We start from the raw sequence: 21,048 nt of genomic DNA, 5'->3' as shown, positions 1-21,048 counted from the left end.
TAATGGTAGCTTGTACACACTCCTAACCTGTACATACACTGAACACATGCTTTAGCACACATGAATGTTGTCCCTCAATGATCTTTGGATTTTAACCACTGTAGTTTTTGCAATACACTAAAATGTTTCCCCCCTGGGATTACTGCGCATTCCTCTTCCCCATTTACAATGCAGGGGCGGGGGCGGGGGGAGGTCACAACTACCACCTCCAAGCTCAGAGCAAGACATGCAACTCTCTAGAAAAGCAGCAATTAACTCCTGCTTCTCTCCCCTTCCCAGTGATTGTGTCACACCCCTGATGTACCAAGAAGTAACACAGAGATTTACCCCCTTCCTCCTGCTGCAACCACGGCATAAACACAGAGATTGCCCAATCCACACAGCCATGTGCACAAATGAGTTGCAGTGCTCACCCATTCACCTCTTGGCACACACGAAACTGCTCCCTCCACTGGATGGGAGAGCTGTGTGCTCACAATCACAAGGGATCTCTGAAGCGCATGTATGCTAATAGCTCCTTAAGAGCCCAGGCTGATGTAGCTCTATAAACAGATATTTACATAGCTTCTGATTCTGGGACCCTTCGGTTGGTCCTCATTGATGCATATCCTACTGGATCCCCACCAGCACCACCCTCCTATGGACCCACTCATCTATGCTTTTCCTATTAACATAGATATATACAGCAGCATCCTCCAAAACTTTGCCCAGATGGAAAAGAGCCAAGAACATATTGCTGCTCTTCTTCTTAAAGGTGGAGAACCTCAGGTCCAGGGACCCTCTGGACCTCTCTGTCTTGCCCTTGGGACACTCTCTAGGCCACACACTCCTCTCCATGCCTTCCAGCTGTTAAGACTTGCTGGAGTTTGTCCTAGAATGGTAGCAATGCCTCTCCTACTTGCTTGGCTGGAGGAATCGGTGCATAGAAACTGCACAGAGTCACATTCACTGCCTCAGCTACCGCTGTCATGTGACACCCCCATGTGGCCCTCAGACTGAATAAACTTCCCCGACTCTGCTCTGAAGCACCTATCACTTGACCTTTTGAGCTAGGATACTGGTCTCATGCTGGCCACATGACCCGGAAGCTGTACGCCGGCTCCCTCGGCTAATAAAGCGAGATGAGCGCCGCAACCCCAGAGTCGGTCACGACTGGACCTAATGGTCAGGGGTCCCTTTACCTTTGCCTTACTGGTCTTACCAAGTAGAGCTGTTCACATTTCGCTCTTGGGATATTTTGATTACTGAGAAACCCTTCATAGTTAATATAGCTTAAGGGGGTGAGGTACACGTTACTCTTTAAGAATAAAACAAAATCAGGAAGAACCACAGCTCAGTTTTAGAGCATCTGCTTTGTATGCAAAAGGTTCCAGATTCAATCCCCCATCATCTTCAGGCAGGGCTGGAAGAAGACCTCCTGTCAGGAGATCTGCTGCCAGTCAGTGTAGACAAAACTGGGATGGACCCATGGTCTGACTCTGATTCCATATAAGACAAGTTTCATATGTTCAGCATTCTGTTTAGTTCTTAAATGACTTAGCATAATCTACCTTCCCCCTCCACCACAAAAAACAACTACGCAATACGAGCTAAAATAAAATTTCACAGAAATATATTACATAGATGCAAAAATGTATAGCTAGGTGTGGTTTCTTAATAGCATAGGTAAGAAGCCACTTGGTCAACAAAGTCATCACAGAATTCTCACCAGGATATATTGAAAATATAAAGAGAGCAAAGCAGCCACAAGACAGCTAAAGATGGGCGTCTTGGGAGCAGGGGAGCAGACCTTGATGACTGCAACATCAAATAATTACTTGCACATGGGAACAGAGGTGGAGCTAGCTGCTCCAGCACCCAGAGTGGCGCACACGCTGTGCACCCAGGGGCAGGGCCGCCCACGGGGTTGGGGTGAGCATCCCAGGGTGGTGGCGCCCACAGTGAGTGGCGAGCGTCCCGGGGGCGGGGCAGTGATGTCACACACCCCTCAGGGATGACACCTGGGGTGGACCGCACCCACCGCACCCCCCTTCCTCCGCCAGTGCATGGGAATAAGCTATTGGAGATCACCACCAATAACATTTTCACATCACCCCTAGACTTTTCGGTGGACTCTGCTCACATGCTTAGCTGCCAGTGATTGAGTGCACAGAAATCAGATGACTTGACATGCACATGTGAATCAACCCCTTTGAGTCCCTTTCTGCAAAGCTCATATAAGCCCATCTCTGCAGCTGAAGCGTCTCTCATTCACTGGGGCTTGCAGGGTGTGCGTGTGTGTGTATGAATTATCTATCTATATCTATCATCTATCTATCTATCTATCTATCTATCTATCTATCTATCTATCTATCTATCATCTATCTATAACTATCTATCTATATCTATTTCTATCATCTACTTATCTATATTGTTTACATTCCAGGTACACTGAACACACACACAGCAGCTCCATCTAGATGCCCAGTACTAAACAACACAAGGAGATATGTTTCTTGGGGACACTTCCATATTCCCCTAAATGCAGACATTTATACCAAAAGGGGGGGGGGAGATACAGTGGTTGGAGCTTGCATCACCCCTCCTCTTCAGGAAACACATTACCCAGTCAGCATAACAGCCCTACAGATGTCCCTCTCTGTTCTGAGGCCAATGAATCAACATGGTATGTGTCTTTTTGGGATCAAAGCTGCTGAATCACAACCTCACTTTTTTCCTTTCAAAAACCAAGCCATCCAGCAATATCCCAGTACTGGTTTTAAAGCTACTTTGGATGTATGTTACAGTGCTGAGAAGCCCAAAGGAATGTTTAATTGTTTCCTTTTTTATGTCAAATTCCATATGGGGAAACAAGATGTCACAAACTCTCCCCCCCCCTCTCTCTCTCTCTCACACACACACACACACACACATCTACATGTATAAACCCAGAACAATGTTCCCAAAAGGAAAAATTAAATGGATGATGGTGATACAAAAATAGATCTAAATTGAATCCTTAAAAAACAAATGTTTTGCCCAGGATTCTCTCAAACAGTGATTTGCTGGTTTTCTCGGAAAATGGGTCTTTGGTGTGGTCCACAAGAATCCTGGAAATTCCTATATATCTGGTCATAATGCAGCTCCTCGCCTATTGGGTGGATCAAAGAGTTGCTGTCGCTCTTCCCAGCTTCCTCCACCAACTGACGAATATGCAGCTGCTCAATCTAAAGTTGGGAGAAGATCAGAAATCCTTATTTTGAGCAGTGGCACCTTTGAAGGATTGAATGTGCAGCAGAATGGTCCTACTCCATTGTGGATACTATTGTTGTTGTTGTTGTTGTTGTTGTTGTTGTTGTTGTTGTTACTATTACTATCCTGCCCTTCACCATAAGGCCCCAAGGCGGCTTACAACATTAAAACACAACATGACAACAAAATATTAAAAGCAGTTTAAAACAACTCGCAATTACATAAATAAGGCAGGTCCTAAAAATATACACCTCAAGTGTCAAAAGCCCATGCAAAGAAGTGTGCCTTCAGCAATCGCCAGAAAGTGTATAAGGAAGGTGTGAGGTGTACGTCTGTGGGGAGTTCCACAACTTACAGGCTGCCACAGAGAATGGGTCCTCCTGGACTGCTGCCACCACACCCAAGCCTCTGAGGGCAGAGAACTACCAAGAGGAACCCCTCTGCTGATCTTGGTGCTCAAGGTGGTCTGAAGGGAAGGAGGCGGTCTTTCAGGTATTTGGGGCTGGAGTCATTTAGGGCTCTGAACACTAACGAGAGCATCCTGAATTTGGCCAGGGGAAAAAACCGGCAACCAGTGGAATACTACTCTGGGTTAATATTCAGTGCTAGTCCTACTCTACTCTCTTTCTTATAAATATTCTCCTTCTTACAGGATAAACAATTCTGTACACTAAGCCCTCAATTTGTGCTGGGGTTATGTTCCAGGGATTGCACCTAAAGCCAAAATCATGTATAGTCAAAACACATTGGATGCAATGGCAGGTGGGATTGCCAAAGTCTTTTTTTCTGGATGCCCACTCACTTTTTAGTTCTGGTTGTTTTAAAAAAAATGCCAAGTACAAAAAGTTGACCATGCACAAGTTAAATGTGCGTAAGTTGCAGGCTTACTGTAGTCTCTTTCTTTTTTTGTTGCAATACTTGATAGAGGAAATACTTGAAAGAGGCTGTCAAATGTGAGGTTGTATCTATCTGCCTTGTCTATATGATGATGATTATGATGAGAGAAACCTCCTTGTGAATACAGGGCTTATCCATCCTTATCCACACCCTTTTCAGGCTGCACTTAAAAGTTTTGTGTCTGAGTGTGGGTTTTTCCCCAGCAGGTTTTGGTGGGTCTGGAGTGCAAAGAAAAAAGGATGCTTGAACATAGAGCTATGAAGCGCACACCATGCCTGGAAAGACTTCTTCCATAAAAGTCCTCTCTCCCCTTTTCCTGGCTTTGCTCGACTCATGTAGACTTTTAAGCCTTAACGGAAGAGAACATGACACTTCTGTGTTCCCTGTAGACAGCAGCTTAGAAGGCCAATGGTATCAAATAAATGTTTTGGCACACCAAGCCATCTAGAGAGCAGACAGCTCTCTCTGTGAAGGGGCCTACCTGCATAAAGGGAAGGGAAAGGCCACCTCAGGTTCACTTGCCAAACTTAGGGGAACAGAATGCCTTACTGACACCAAAATCAGGCAAGCCTGAGCATAAAGCAAACAATTTTCCCAAAACATGAGGACTAGTATCTTGGTTGCCTGCTTTAAAAACAAACAGAAAAGAAAGTGCTGCACTTGATTGTTGATGCTACACTGTGGGTGGGAAAGGAGGAACTTCCCTGAATTTAACACTGGGAAGTCACAAGATCGTCTTGCACTATAAATGAGAGAACTCAAGTCAGAGAAGAACTCGGGGGCACAGAGATAATATAAACAACTGACACCAAGACAGAGTATAATACTTGCCTCAACTAGGATCAGCTTATAGCGTAAAGGGGTAGCATCTGGAAACTCCTCCCCGAAACATAGAATAACTTTGCTGTTTGGGAAGCGGCCTTGATTGTTGTAATACTGGTGAAATTCTAGAAGAAGAAAATGGCAAATGTTTTAATTAGAGGCAGAAGTCATTTGTCTCTGTGTCTGGGAGCCCAACTGCAGGTGGGTCTGTAACAAAATGGAGACAGAGGTACTTGGAATGCTGAACAAGGGAATATTATGTGTGCATAATGCTTCTATGACACTCAAGAATACAATTCAGTGAAGGCTATCCTTACTTTTTTCAAAAAAAAATAATAATCTTGGACAGCATCCAACTAAACAGTTCTGCAATGGAACTTCCCCTCCCTCTTCTCTCCCCACGTGCCCCCTAAATTTGCTCCACATGGTTGGGGAACTCCCAGAACATATTGAGAGGTGCATGGGGAGGAGAATTCTAGGAATCTCAGCTTTTCATTATTATTGTTTAAAAATTAAACAAGTTTCTAGCCCTTAAGAGTGCAAAAAAATATTTTAAGTTTGTGTGTGGCAATGCCTGCTGAAACCTCATAAGATGGGGGTGAAGAACAGAATACCCAGGACTTAGACGAGATCTTTTTCCCCTCTTCCCCATGGAGAGAAGAGACAAAACAAATTGCATTTCCGTGCAGATTTTGAACCTACACATAACTTATGCAGGGTGCAGAATCACACTGGCATTGGGTGACCTTCACAAAGCACATTGATCTTAGTTTCAAATTTGAGGGTGCACAATGTCCCTGGGCATAAAATTCTCAAGCACATGGGGGCAAGTGAGAAATGCACCACAACCTCCCACAGACCTCTGAAGAGGGAGTGGGTGAATCTGTTGATTTCAGTTTCTTTCAGTTTCTAATTTTTCCAGTCTTTGGTTCAGCTTCCCAAATTTCCACACCAGTTTGCATTTTTTTTTAAAAAAAAAAAGGCCCCGTGGAAATTCATTAGTTTATTTTCCTAAACATATATGTTTTTGCAAAGCAATTCTCCCTTAGTACAATGCAGTTTTTGTAGGTTATATTTTTACAAACATATGCATTTCTATGCCCATTTTGACCCAGAATAATCGTTTCGGTACATATGAGTTGGCTGGAGAACCGAACTGCAAAAATTCGGAGAGGTGTGAATTTTGAAGAGTGGCTGCGTTTCAGTTTGTGTTTTGGTTCAGAAACTGCAAATTAGGTAGGTTCGTCTTTACACACGAAATGAATCAGATTCATCCCCCATCCGTACCTCTGAGAAAGTGATTGGTGTCAAATATCTTGACCACCTCATCTCGGTCAAGCTTGTTAGGGCGGTCCTTGTAGATCATGGTGTTCCCGCTCCAGAAGACCCGGCCCTGGCTCAGCCTCTTGATGAAAATGCCCTGCCTGTTGGACTGCAGAAGGACACCCCTCTCCAGGTGCCCAAAGAGCTTCTTGGTGATCTGTCTCTGCCGTTCGTTTGGGATCATGTCCGCTGATGGGAACCGCACGTGATCAAAGCTTTCCAAGGCATAAGGCAGCTCTCCAAGGGAGATCCGGCAACCTTCGGGGCGAGAGGTTGTCGTGTTTCCCACCAGCTTCCCGCCATAGTAGAAGTTGATCACCATCTGGGAATAGCCTGTGAAGAGATATGTGGCAATTACCCATCAAGGGGTTGTATGTGGTCAATTTATTTACTTATTTATATAAAACATTGTTAATACTGCTCTTCGGCAAAAGAAAATAGCTCCTAAAGTGGCTCAGAAATATCTGTGGTAACACAGTGCCTGTCCCCCAGTTTAAAAGACACAATGTGAAACGAAAAGGGGTCTGGAGGGAGAATGAAAACAGCAAACTCAAGCACCTAATTTCAACTACAAAGTTATAGTGGCTCTGGCAGGCCTGTCACCATGGGCTGCTTTTACTGGGGGTGGGGAAGCAGGAGTTCTTGGTATCTTTAACTCCCCCCCCCAAAAAAAATAGACTTGGGTTGAAAACGAAATGAAACGAAGGCTAACTGTACCAGATGTTAGCTGAGGGAGGAAGCTGAAGAGTCGCCATACCTGAATGAACTGCTTCATAGCCAGTGAGCCCACTCATCAGCGGCAAAGCTGTGGGTTTAAAAAAAGAAAAGAAAAGGTACATGTGTTTATTTTATTTACTTCTATAACAAGTGACATCCTGCCCTTCTGGTGTCTGCACACCACTTAGGGCAGCTAACATCTGTACAAGCCAACCAAAAAATACATTATTATTTTCTAAATTACATTATAAGCAAAACAGAAACAGCAGCTAAAACAGAGGCATTGGATAAATACTTATTTGCCCACTAAAACCAGTGCCTGCCTAAACAAGATGGCTTATGTATTTATATTTATTAAAGTATTTGTGTAGTACAAATGGCAGGACAAAAGTGGACCTTGTGAGCCCTTATGGTTGCTAAGAGATTTATACTTTCAGCCTGGAAGGGTAAATACCCACTGCCTATTGGTGAATGATCTGAGGAACTCACTGTCCTGGCTACATTGGAACATATTTCATATAGACATGAATTTCATGTGGACACCTGAAGGGCTTATATATTTAGCTTCTGCGTGTAACTTAAGATACACATGCTGGTGTTTACTGTATCCATGATGTGAGCACCTTGACTTTCTGAGAACATAACAGTGCCTTACCAGGACTTGACTGCTGAGTCCACCACTCAGGTATTGGTGGATTTCTTCCAGTCTCCTGAAGCGGTGAAGGGCTTCGTTTAATTGTGCCAAGGTATTCATCCACTGCAGAGGGGGGCTGGAAAGTTTATGGGGGGCGGGGAGAGATAGAAGACGACCATTGAGATGGCAATGTTAACATTATAAGTACTGTATATGTAACCCGAAAGCAGTGATGCTCCTGAAAGTTATTCTGTTGCTTCGTATGACAAGATGTCTCCCAAGAGCCCCTCCAGAAATAAAGAGTAATACTTATAAAGACATAGGAGATACAAATACACACACACAAATTCTATGTGTGTCAGAGAGAATTTGACTTTGAGAGAGAGGTGGGGGGGGACAGAGAGAGGAAAAGTGTGTGTGTGTGTGTGTGTGTGTGTGTGTGTGAGAGAGAGAGAGAGAGAGAGAGAGAGAGAGAGAGAGAGAGAGAGAGAGAAGAGCATGGACGTAGCCAGGATTTATGTTGGGGGGACAGACTTTATGTTAGAGGTGCAGAACCAAGCTGTTAGTTTCATTTATTTACTTGATTTAGGGGAGCAACTGCCTTCCTGCCCGCCCCCCCGGCTTGGCTACACATATGAAGAGAAAAGGTCAGTGTGTCCAGTGCTGTTGCTTCTTATCAAGTACTCACATCTTGATAACAAGATTCATGGATGCCAGCACAAAATGGCAGCAGAACCAGCAGTAAAAAAAAGGGATGGTACCCCTAGACCACTGACTACTGTCCCCCCAAAGCACTGTGTGTTTCAAAGCACTTAACATTGTTTCAGTAATTTTTAAACCACCCCTAAGGTAGACACACACACACACACACACAAATCAAATTGCAGCTTGATAGTTGTAAAACTGTGGTTTGCACACAATCCAAATGCCAGATGGGGGAAGGATTTCTTATCCCACAAAGGCTGCATGTTTCCCTGTGCAATAAGTGGATTATCTCCAGGGCCCAATTTCCCCATTACAGCTGAAGAACTGCTTTTCTGGCAGTTCTTTACTGTGAGAACATTGGAAGCAGCCTTATACTGAATCAGAGCATCTGTCCACCTAGCTCAACATTACCTACACTGACTGGCAGTGACTCCCCAGAGTTTCCAGCCCTATCTGGGGGTCCTGGGAACTGAACCTGAAAGCTTCTCTATGTGTGATGCAGATGTTCTGCCGCTGAGTTAAAGCCCTTCCTTACTTCTGCATCACTACATAAGCAAAGAAGAAGAAGGGCCAAACTGTGTTTTAAAGGTGGCTTCCAAATTCTGGCCTTGTTTGGAATCCATTAACCATAGTTCCTATTTCATGCTTAATAGGATGCTATAGCTACCCAATATGTGCACATTTCAATCTGCAGAGCTTGCACTTTTATAAGTGCCACATAATGTTTGATCTGCACTGGCAAGAAATCAATATTGTAATGTGGCAGCAGCTATTCCTAGGAACTCCCAGCCTATTGATATTAGGAAAGGCCCTATTGTCCTACTTTCTTTGCCTGCTAAGGCTTTTTTGTTTAGGCAAGCCTACAAAGACATTTTATTGTATTATGTGTATTTGTTTTGAAAACTGTTCCTTTTGTCTATATTCTTATTACTTCATCCACCATGTTTTTAATGTATTTATTTGCTATTTTTTAAAAAAATGAATATTTTATTAACTTATTTATGTAAACAGCTTACAGGTTGGTTTGTTTTTAATTAAACAATATATGAAGCTTTCTAAAGAAATAAAAGAAATGAAAATTTGAAATGGTACAGTAAATTTTGTTCTGGGTGGAGTGAAAGGGGATGGAATGAAGGGAATTTAACACCATCATCCCAGTCCCGCTATGGCACTACACATAAGCCCTCCTCAGCCATAGAGCCTGGACACTCAAGGGCAAAGGTGTGTATGGAATGAGCATGTGTGGAGAAGGATAGAGGAGAAATTTGATTCATTTCACATTTAAATGTGAACTTACAAAATCTGGACTTTCCAAAGCAATACATTAACTGCAGCACCGCCATCCTTTGAAATTCACACTTTTTGTAATGCCAACTAATGCATACAAAAATACATATACTGTACATGTGACCCTTCAAAAAAAAAGAAAGTCTGAAGAAATAAAGTGATATATTAGCATGTGCAAAGGGGGTGTTAATTACCTCTTTCATCAAGTCATCTATTGCAGAAGCACTGCACTCCATTTCCGTTACTTCACTCAAGCTGCACCCATTCCCCATCCCCATTTTGCCTGGGAAGAAACACAGTTTGAATACCATTACAAACTATTCTAAAAGAGTGGCAACTTTGGCATGTAGTTTAGCCCTCTGCAAGAGGGTTTTAGGTACTTCCGTAAGGGCCATCCGACTTTCCACCCCAAATAATCTGAAAACTGTTTGACGATACCCTGCGATCCAGGTTGTTTGCATGCCAAGGCCCCCATGACTCGCAGTCCCCTAGTGGCTAATAAACACACAGACACAAGTATTTAGGTTTATGGGTTCCAAAAAGCCACAACTTTATTGGTTACAGATGTGAGCAGTTTGGCTTAGGCATTGGGTGAAGCCAGGCTATATCTCAACTCCCACCCATCTGCAGGGAGTCCAACTAAGGGTAAACCACCAATAGGGAAAGCCCTATGACTTACGTCAGGCATAGGCAAACTCAGCCCTCCAGATGTTTTGGGACTACAACTCCCATCATCCCTGACCACTGGTCCTGTTAGCTAGGGGTGATGAGAGTTGTAGTCCCAAAACATCTGGAGGGGCAAGTTTGCCTATGCCTGACTTACGTCAAATAGGGGCAACCCTAGGGGTCCCCACTGGGGTCATGGCATGGCCCTAGCCCACGTCCAGGCATCAGACAGGATCCACACCTGCGGATCCCTTTAACAGGATACCCTTAATGAGGAGAGGCAGGCAGAGGCTACAACCTCTCCTCCATCCAAACAAAGGCTTACCCAATGCCTAACCTCACAAAGTTGTGACGATTGCCACAAGGTAGGCGAAAACCAACTTGCCAAGTTGAAAAAAATCCTATACAGCCCCAACAATATGGCGGCCGACATTTGTCCATAACAAGGTCGTGTCAGAGCAAAGCATGAAAAGAGGGCGGGTGGGTCGGGAGATCTGGTAAAAAGGTGAGGGGGGCGGCCGTGCCACGTTTTAATTTCCCACGACCACGTCCCTCTACCGGCACTGATTGGCCAGCGGGGCCACAATGGGCCAGTGACACGGCCGGATCGGCACAAGGGGGCATCGACTCCCCATCCTCATGCCGGATCACTGCAGGGGCCCCGATGCCTGGCCACAATACTGCCCACTGAAAAAGGTGAGTGGACTTAGTAAACAGTGGACAGTTTTCCAGAAAAACTGCAAGCCGTTTGCATGAGCATTAAGCCTTGCAGCCTTAAGGGGGGTGATTTCTTGACAGCTCAATTCTGTATGCTTGAAAAGTCACCACACACCAAAAACCACAGATAAAAATAAAACAGAGCGAGGCTCGTGTAATACCGGACATTTCAAAGACAGACGTTCTGTGTTCTGTTACTGTAACCACAAATGCACAGCTCTGCTTTACTCCGGCAAAGGGCAAATGCGGAGAGTTGTTGCTTTGTATCCTTGACATCTGGGGCTTTGCAAACCGAGCACTGGGGTGTGGGTGCTGAGGCTGACAATAAAAGGTGCCGTAAACGCTTTCTCACAGCGCCTTTGACACTGGGATTTGATACGAATGGAGACTTCGCGGAATGCAAGACACATAGTAATGTGGTGTGGTTTTCAAAGAAAGCTGCATCAGTCAAGAGAGTGGGGGACGCCATCAGAGGAAAAAAGCACCTTGATGAATTTCTTTTACTTGTGTGTAAATCAAATCCTAATGTGTAGCAAGCTCCATCTCCCATGAGAGCTTCTCTCAAAGAGAAGCTCCCTTGTACTTTGGGGGTACAGAACCTGCTTTGCATACAGAAGGTCACCGGTTCAATCTCTGACATCTCCAAGTAGGACTGGGAATGTAATTTCTGAAACCCTGGAGAGCCTCTGCCAATCAGTGTAGACAACACTGAGCTAGATGGACTCAGCATAAGGCAGCTTTTCCCATGTTCCTATGCATGGTTCTTGGATATTACCTAGACAGAATAACTGATGAATGGCCAGCTGTCATGGCAACTGCAGGACATTACACATAAGGACTGGTGGTTAATGTGTGTTCAAGGGGGAGCAAGATCATGCACGCTAGCTGCACCACATGCATGCATTCATAACTTCCAAGAGAGCCTACATGTGAACAGACTCTGGGAACCAGTAAATAGACACAGTCTGCATCCTTTCATGCAAACAGTTCATGCACATGCAGATTCTACTGCAGGTTATGGCGTACATGCAAAGGGGGCCGCAGCGGACACAATCCTGCGGTGCATTCAACTCACAATCAGTCTTTTACTTCAGTTTCAAAGTGGTTTGCAACTTTTGAATTCAGGTAGATAATATTTCTGTCTGCAAATCTCTACGATGAAGATGATTAAGTAACTATAGAATCAGGAGAAGAAATTGATTTATTAGGAAATTTACATCTCCGTTTTCTTTATAAAATAAATATAATGTAGTTTTAAAACACAAAAAAATGTTTTCACACTGTATTTCCTCCCAAAATTCATTTTTTCCTCAAGAACAGCCCCTCAGTTTGTTCAAAACATATAGATATTTGGGGCTTGCTGTACAATAGATATGAAGAAACTTTGTATGTGTCTTTAAACAAATCATCTCTTGCCTGTGGTCTGAAGCAGAATCTACTGTGAGCTACACCATGAGATCCTGCTTGGTTCCGTTACACTTACATTTCTGTTCTTCCTCTGGAACAATGCGGTAGACCTTATATGGCTCTGAGATGTCCAGTTGTGACCTGTCCGTCACTTCCTCAAAGTCGGGGCTCTTATTCAAGGCACAGCGTAACCTTGTCTTCCATGTGGCTGGTTCAGCTTTATCACCTTCCTTGAATTTCCCTTTGAAGACTGCCCAAGCCTAGAGGATAAGCAGGAAAGTTTCTCACAAAGAGGTACCACTGCTTTCTGAGGTTCCAAATGGAGAGAAAAAATCAGTGGACTTTCACTGAGAACAATCTCTAAGCAAGACCATCCCTGCCATTCAAGTGCTTCAATGGGCATTCCAGTCTTATTAAATGTGATTCCCGTTCCAGTTCATGTCTTCTCTATGCTTCCCCTCATCAGTCAAAATCTACATCACAGTCTCACTATTTTAAAAGTTCAAATGGGTATCCTATATGAATTGTATGGGTATTTTTCCTTCTATTGTATGCAAAGCTGTACTGTATTGTATTGCTTTTTTCTCTCACTAGGTGTCGCTACAGGATGATTTGCACAGCTAACAGATTGAGTACCATGCAGCACATAAATACACAAAAAAATACGTTCCTTTTTCAAACGTATTCTTTCACACATTCTCTATGTAAAAGCTACTCCAGCTGCATGAGATGAGCTTTGGAGGCCTTACTCAGGTTTCTGCATTTTAAGATCAGTTAGGCTGGCAGGCACTACTGATAGGGCCTTCTCAGTGGAGTTCCCTTCTGAGATGTATATGACTGGCTCCTTTGGTTCAAGAAAGTTTGTTCTTACTGATTTTTATTATTTTGAGCATTTTTTAAACTGGCTATTTCATTGTGATTCAAACTGTACATTTTAATATTTGTTTTAAATAAAACAGAGTATATTCATAGTAATGTAAACTGCCTTGGGAAAGCTATAGTTTGAAAGGAAGCGTAAAAATAATTATCTGAAATAAACGAAGCTTCAGTAAAGTGTAGTAAGAAGCCGTTTTTATCAGGTGGTTTTTAAGAGAGACTACAGAAACTACTGGGAATAAGCCACGGAAGGGCAACCAAAGTGACCAAGAGGCTTGGACAACTTCAAAATGTTAGTTTTTAGTTCATAATAAGGGTGGGACATGATATAAGTACATAGAAATATGCATGCTTTGGAGAAAGCGTTTCCCTCTCTCATAACATTAGAACCCAGAGTCATCCATGAAGCTGAATACAGGAAGACAACAGGAAGGACTTCTTCACATATGACACAATTTGCTCCCACTAAAGGTAGTGATGACCACCACCTTGGATGCCTTTAAAGGGGGATTTGACCAACTGATGAAGGATAAAGTTATCCATGGCTACTGGCCATGATGGCTATCTAGTCCAAACCCTGCAATGCAGGAATCTCAACTAATGCATCTATGACAGGTGGCCATCTAACCTCTGCTTAAAAGCCTCCAATGAAGTAGAGCCCACCACCACCTTCTGAGAAAGTCCTTTCCACTGTCAAAAATATCTTACCATCAGAAAGTTCTCCCTGCAGTTTAGTTGGAATCTCCTGTCTTATAACTCGAGGCCATTGGTTTGAGTCCTACCCTCTGGAGCAGGAGAAAACTAGATTGCTCCATCTTCCATGTAAAAGCCCTTTAGATATTTGAAAATGGCTATCATACCCTAAGGATTCCTTCCAACTCTACAATCCTATGAGTTCCTGTCAGAAGCACCACGTTTCTGAGTAACAGTTGCTGGGAATCACAAGTGGGGAAAGCGCTGTTGTACTTGCAGGCTTCCCAGAGGCAAACGGTTTGCCCTGTGAGAACAGGATGCTAGACTGAATGGGCCTATGGTCTGATCCAAATGAGATCTTCTTATGTTCTTAATATAGAGGACAAGCCCATGCGGACTCCAGAAGACTTACAGAAACCTCAAGGGTTGTGACTTGAAAAGTTGTTGTTCGCTTTTATAAAGGCATAGAAAGTATCAACTACTAAGGAACTCAGGAAAATAAACAGATTTGACATTTGCAACATTGATGGTAAGGCATATTCTTCAGACCTTGAATATGGATGCATCCACCTCCTGGTTGTAATCCTGCTTCCCTGCGTGTTTCCATGGGATACGGAACATGGTTTTCTCATCATTCTCCCAGATCAGGCCAGAATACATCCCACTATCAATTTGTTCAATCAGCCATTGCCTGAGCCGTCTTCCACCGTTTCGATCGCACATCCTGAATGGAAGCATTTGAATAGCTTTTATTAGGAACCTCTCCAGTCAATTAGTCAATCTAACCATCGGCTGCATTTGCCACCTATGGAAATCCAACATGGCCAGACACCAACATGGTTCAGCACACACACCCCATCCCATCCTATGAACGTTTACTCAGAAGTAAGCCTGAATGATTTCAGTAGAGTTTTTCTTCAGATAAGAGTGCATAGGATCATGTCCTAAAACAGTGGTGCAGTTGCAAGTCTGAGAACAAAGAAGGTAAGAGACTGAGGAAGTAATCAGGTTGCAAACCGGAGAATGAAAGGGAGAGTCTGGGGGCTGTAACACAATGCTAGCTTAATGTAAAGCACAAGTAATTAAAATAATGCTGGATTTGCTCATTTAAATGTTGATTCTGCCCTTCCTAGAGACTCTGAGCAGAGTGACAATATTTTAAACAGGAAAACAGTGTGAAGCAAACAATTGTAAAATTTAAGGCAAAGACATTACACTCCCCCCCCAAAAAAAAAATCTTGTTCAGCCCAAGTTGAGTCTGGCCATACTTAGTAAACATGAGATCTAAATCCCCACTAGTTTATCAGAAGGCACCAAATTCAAGCTCTGAATAGGTCTTCATTAGAACAATGTTCATCTACAGATATCAAACAACTGATATCTACACCCATCCTTACTTGTGGTACGTGGATAGGGGCAAGGGAAGCTGCCTTATGCTGTGTAGCTCAGTATTGCTTGTTCAACACTGACTGGCAGCAGCAACAGGAGTCTTCCCCATTCCCAATCCTACCTGGAGATGCTGAGGACTGAACCTGAGACCTTCTGCATGCAAAGAAGATGCTCTGCCACTAAGCTATTTCCCCACCCCTTGGCACACAGATTCCCAAGGAGGAAACAGTGTTAATTTGCAGCAAAACGGACTAAGGCAAGGCTAGTCAACATGGCACTCTCCTGATATTGTTAGACTCCAACTCCCATCAGCCCCAGCCATTACAGCCAATGGTCAGAAATGATGGGAGTTGGAGTCCAACAACATCTGGAGGCACCACATTGGCTATTCTTCAACTAACATTTGATGGGCCAACCTGGATCAGAAGAATGTCCCCTTTAATCCGGCAATATGTTTCCAACACTAGTCAGTCCGTAAACTCAACATGCAGGACATTAAAGGAAACAGAATAATAAATGTAATAAACTGCTTTGGGCCAAAAGTCAGAGACATGATGTTGCCCTTTAAGGACCAAAGGAGCTAAGCCTTCAGAAGATCTCCTATGCTTTCAAAAATAGCTTAAAAGTGGGAGGGGTGCAAAATCGAGGCCACTATGCTGCATGAAGACATTCAATTCTTTCCTCATGTCAAGTTCCTGACCTAAATTGCTCGTCCACCCAAAGAAGCCACCTGATGCCCCATGGTGGGAAACATACGGTACAACACACACAGAGAGAACCAGGAACAAAAAAAGACAGCTGGAATTTGATAAAACTCTTCATCCAAGGAAATCATAAAATCAGGGGATTTTAGAGGTAGAAGGCCCCTGAAGGTCATCAAGTCCAATCCACAGCTCAGTGTAATAATCTACAGCATTCCTGAAAGATGCCCATCCAGCCTCTGCTTAAATACCTGCAGCAAAAGAGGCAGCATTTTCCACTATTGAAAAGATCTTACTGTTAGAAAATTTCTCCTAGCTGAACCTGCTTGCCTACCATTTCCACCCATGGGATCTAGAACAGGTTTGTTCCATCTTCTGTAGTCAACTGTCAGCTCTCCCCTTAGCTTACCTCCTCCAGGTAACATGGCCAACTCTTTCAACCATCCCTCACAGGGTTTGCGGTCCAAACCCCATCACCATCCTAGTGGACGTGCTCTAGCCCAGGGGGCAAACTATATTGTGGACTCCAACTCCCATAATCCCTAACCACTGCCCATGCTGTTTGGGGCTGATGGGAGTTGTAGTCCTCAGTAACTGGAAGGCAGCTCATTGACTGTCCCTGCTCTAGCATTTGGGATGGCTAGACCTTAGGAACTGTTCCAAGTAGTGTGCAGTTGTTTTGTAATCTAGAAGAAATTAAACCTTTCCCTTGATAAATAATTTACACAAAAATGATTTGAGACCAAATCTCCAGCTAATTTATTATCATTGGAAACAGGCCACATACAGAGCTAGATACATAGAAAGGCAGACCAGTAGAATCTGAGCACTAAAAAGAGAGGTGAAAAAGTCAAGCAATGCAAGTTCCAATTAGCAAAGCTGTGTCACGGAGACGCCCCCAGATGACTGTCTTGTCAGAAGGGAACTCACTTAATTGTGCAATGTAATCCTATGCTTACCTACTCAGTTTAATGAGATTTACTCCCAAGTAAGTATGCATAGCATTGCAGAGTTAGAAGGGACCGCAAGGATCATCTAGTCCACCCCTCTGCAATGCAGGATCTTTTGCCAATGGCCCTGATATTAAGTCTTACACTCCACCAGTTGAGCTACTCTTCCTGTAAATACACAGGATTGCAGCTGTAATCTTGAGTTATTTGCAACAGATGAGAAACACAAAGGCCGAAGGCTAGTGTCTGTAAACAAGGATTCCATTTCAAGTCATTATTTGCATTTTTTTAATGCAAGCCACTCGGAAACCTTTTAGGTAACAAACAACTAATAAATCATGAATGTATTATTCTAATTATTATTAATTTTCTAGCCTTCTAGCTCACTACTGTCTACACTAACCGGCCACAGCTCTACAGGCTCTAGGGTTTCAAGCAGGGAATCTTTCCTAGCCCTACCTGGAGATGGAAGGGGTTGAAGATGGAACCTTCTGCATGCATACTAGTACCTACACCACTTGTCTGAAGGGCTTATCTTCTGCAATTACTGCCTGCTTCACATAGCCACACTTAATTGTAAACCAAGATACCATACTGAAAATTCATTTTAGAATCTGAAATTTTGAATGTTTCTTCCAGAAAAGAAGTAGTAGATATACTAAGTCAAATGAAGAGGAATTACTCTGTATGATCATTTGCTTTTAAATCAGCTAAGAAGAACTACTATAATCATTGTATTACTCATTGTACATGTTACTGGACAATCTTTTATATAGGCATGTTTTAGTAGATGAAGCATGTTACACTTTTTAGAATTCTTATTTGTCTATTTTCCCCCATTTTATACAGTCCAAGGCTACTTGTGCACTCCTTTGCACACTTGCATGGGAATCAGAAGCCCATACAGTGGGTTCAAGAATCGGCTTAATACAGAAAAGGGGTGTCCCAAGTTTATTTACTTGTTTTATTTAACAAGATTTATATACTGCTTCATCTGGGAAACCTCTAAGTACTTTACATAAAATAATATAAAATATTCATAAGAATATACTGATAAAATCAACGGACCTTAAAAAAATAAATAGACATAATAATCAAAATGTTGATAAAACCAACAGTTTTAAAAACATACATGATAAAATTACATGTCTGAGTAGGCTTACAAACAAGGTTTTTTAGCAGGCATCAGAAAAAGTACAGCAAAGGCGACTTCCTAATATTGATAGGAATCAAGTTATTTGTGATGTGTTTTGCATAGGGTTAGCAAGGTGTGAATCTGTTCTGAATTTCCAGTACAGAACATGGTGTTTTTTTAAAACCCATGACACAATTTCTATTAAATTCCACTCACTCAAAACACAATGGTACAATATAAACACACAACACAGAGAGGTGAGAGACTTACAATCCTATGCATCCTTTCTCAGAAGCAACAACACAATGCTAAGTAAGTTTACTCAGGAGTAAGTCCAATGACATTTACTGCCCGGAGAGTGGCTTCAGCCAACTGACTTTATTCTGTCCTCAGACTTTTCTCTCAATCTAGATAGCAGTCAACAAATCTCCACAAAGTTCTCATACATAGATTTATTGAAGATCAAAAGGCACATGTAGAAATATGTACTCACATTCCAATAGGCTGTTCTTTGACTTGCTACCAAATAAACGTGCATTGAATTAAAGAATACATATTATTCAGAGCTAGATTATTAATGTTATTAAAAGCAATAATAATAAGGATAATTCAATTCTAAGTTGGTAAGAATAAGAAATATGAAAAAATTAGGGAAGCATGCAAAAATAAACCCGTTTCACAAGGAGGCAAATATTTATTATGATTATTTCATTTATATCCCGCCCTTCCTCCCGAAAAAGCTCAGGGCGGCAAACGGATGCACAGTTTAAGAACAAAAATCTTCAGGTCTGGCAAGGTCTAATAGCTAAGCAAAATTTTGTGCCCCTTATTAGTAGTCTGAAAGCCCCCAGGCTAAGTTGCTATTTTCGCTTTGCAAGAAAAAAAAGTTAGCCGGCAACTCCAGCAAAAGGAAAGTACTGTACGCCTGGACACACAGAGCACTAACCTCCACATCTGTGCCGGTTGCTGATCTTAATCTACGCTAGATACCAGGTCATGGAAGATGAAACAGAAGCTCGCCCTGCCAATATATATGTATATCTATTTCTATTAGAGCCTGGAGGATATGCAGTTTCCTCCCTCCGAAGGGGGGGGTGTCTCTGAACCAATGGGAAGAAAGAAGGAGGCGGGCTGGCCAATCAGGAGAGGCCAGTACAGCGTTCCTTCTTCTCACTACATTCTTTTCCGAGAAATCGGCAGTCTCGCTCGCTCTCTCTCTCGGGAGTCCGTTCGAGAGTACCAGTCCAAAGTTCCATCCCCGCGTCAACATTCGACTCCCAAGTCAACGTTCCATTGTCCCCCTGTCCTTTCACTTTCTTTGCTCCGCCCGCGCGCCTCTTAATTCTGACTCCTCTAAAAATCCCCCTGCGCCCACGTGTCGAAAGTTTGGGGGCAGGCTGGATTTCCTGACAGCCTGTGCGCACTCTTTAGTTTTCCTAGTCCCGGGTTTGTTTGATTGTTCGTTTGCTGTTTGCTTTTAAAGATTTTGATAGTGGCATCCCTAGCCCCCGCCTCCGCGCTCACCTTTGTTTCTGCAGCCTTCTCATTGATTTAAAATGATAGTATTTTTTAGAAAGCGGTTGGACTGATTCGATGCATAATCTAGTTAGATTCTAGCAGCTGCTGAGCCTTGATGAAGGACTAACTTGCCAAGAGAGGCAAGGGGAGGTTTTGGCTGAGCCTTTAGGAGGTGGAGAGGGGGAATTTCCATAGGAAGGCCAAGTTTTCTTTGGAAGCTGGAGTCTGGGAAATCCCGAGCATCTGATGGAAGAAGAAGAAGAGTTTGGACTTGATATCCCGCTTTATCACTACCCTAAGGAGTCTCAAAGTGGCTAACATTCTCCTTTCCCTTCCTCCCCCACAACAAACACTCTGTGAGGTGAGTGGGGCTGAGAGACTTCAAAGAAGTGTGACTGGCCCAAGGTCACCCAGCAGCTGCATGTGGAGGAGCGGGGACGCGAACCCAGTTCCCCAGATCACGAGACTACCGCTCTTAACCACTACACCACACTGGCTCCCAGGGATGGGTAGGCAAACCTGCCTGATAAGCGGGAGTTTTTATCAAACTGTGTGAGGCACACAGACACCCCCAAAAGACCCAGGGCCTGAGGTGCTACTTAAAACACCTGTGCCTTCAAGGTCTGAAGCAAAGAGCTTTTCCATCACCAACTACTTGATCCCTGGAGATGCCATAACCTGTATCAGGAGTCTGCTGCATGGCCTCCCCAACCACCCACACAACACACTGTGTTACACAGATGTGAGATTCATTACTTTTTGGGTTCCTGGGCCAAAGCTCGAGTCTGTTAGAATCAGAGCTGGCCCAACCACTAGGCACTATATATCCTATGGGCCCCTTCCAGCATGTCAGGATCCCAGGTATTGCTCTGCAACCCGTAGTTGGAATGAGAAAGTCCCTGCCAAAGGAAAAGTCTGGCTTCTGGATCAGGCCAAAGAACCATCTAGACCAGCATCCTGTTCTCACAGTGGCCAACCAAATACCTATGGAAAGCAGCCCAATAGCAGAACTTTACAAGCTGGGCTCAGCCTGCTGCAAGCTGCAGTAGTGATGAGACATCAGCCATCTTAAATTTTCCAATTTCTCTTTACATTTATGCAAATTTGTGGCCTGGGCCCATGCTCCGGGTCCTCTACATTCCTATTAATGCCCTTACATGGCTGGATCTGATCAAAGTCCACCCAGCATCCCACTTCCAACAGTTGCCAACCCATCCATAACCAGGTGGCATGAAGGTTGTTGCTCTCCAGCAACTGGTGCTCTGGAGCCTCTGACTCTGGAGTTTTTGTATGACCATCTTGACTAATAGTCACTGATGGACCTCTTACTATGTGAATTTATATAATATGCCTTCTGAAGGCATATAGGAGAAAATAAAC

General features: G+C 43.4%; 1 protein-coding gene across 2 annotated transcripts; it reads right to left on the bottom strand.

Moving 5' to 3' along the window:
- Positions 1-2,356: 2,356 nt before the first annotated feature.
- On the bottom strand, positions 2,357-19,185 carry IRF8 (interferon regulatory factor 8). 2 transcript variants are annotated; one of them, XM_053400068.1, is made up of 9 exons: positions 19,097-19,185; positions 14,525-14,699; positions 12,483-12,666; positions 9,811-9,899; positions 7,646-7,760; positions 7,031-7,078; positions 6,238-6,606; positions 4,960-5,075; positions 2,357-3,206 (listed from the first exon to the last, which is right to left on the bottom strand). In XM_053400068.1, exons 1-9 carry the CDS (start codon positions 19,102-19,104, stop codon positions 3,030-3,032), a joined length of 1,281 nt encoding a protein of 426 aa, XP_053256043.1. In that variant the 5' UTR covers positions 19,105-19,185; the 3' UTR covers positions 2,357-3,029. The 2 variants fall into 2 exon arrangements, with proteins under 2 accessions (XP_053256043.1, XP_053256042.1); XM_053400067.1 differs by lacking the exon at positions 19,097-19,185 and having other exon boundaries at positions 14,525-14,713.
- Between the last annotated feature and the right edge of the window lie 1,863 nt (positions 19,186-21,048).

The sequence above is a fragment of the Podarcis raffonei genome, chromosome 8, assembly GCF_027172205.1.
Source record: "Podarcis raffonei isolate rPodRaf1 chromosome 8, rPodRaf1.pri, whole genome shotgun sequence".
NCBI lineage: Eukaryota > Metazoa > Chordata > Lepidosauria > Squamata > Lacertidae > Podarcis > Podarcis raffonei.
The sequence above is the reverse complement of the archived record's forward strand: the minus strand, read 5'-3'. Positions and strand labels throughout refer to the sequence as shown.

Excerpts from the sequence above, each read along its gene's own strand:
- IRF8 (XM_053400067.1), bottom strand. The coding sequence starts at position 14,713 with ATGCTTCCATTCAGGATGTGCGATCGAAACGGTGGAAGACGGCTCAGG. Across the intron at positions 9,900-12,482 it reads TCCAGAGGAAGAACAGAAAT|GCAAAATGGGGATGGGGAAT; the intron begins GTAAGTGTAACG and ends GTTTCTTCCCAG. Across the intron at positions 6,607-7,030 it reads CTATGAAGCAGTTCATTCAG|GCTATTCCCAGATGGTGATC; the intron begins GTATGGCGACTC and ends ATCTCTTCACAG.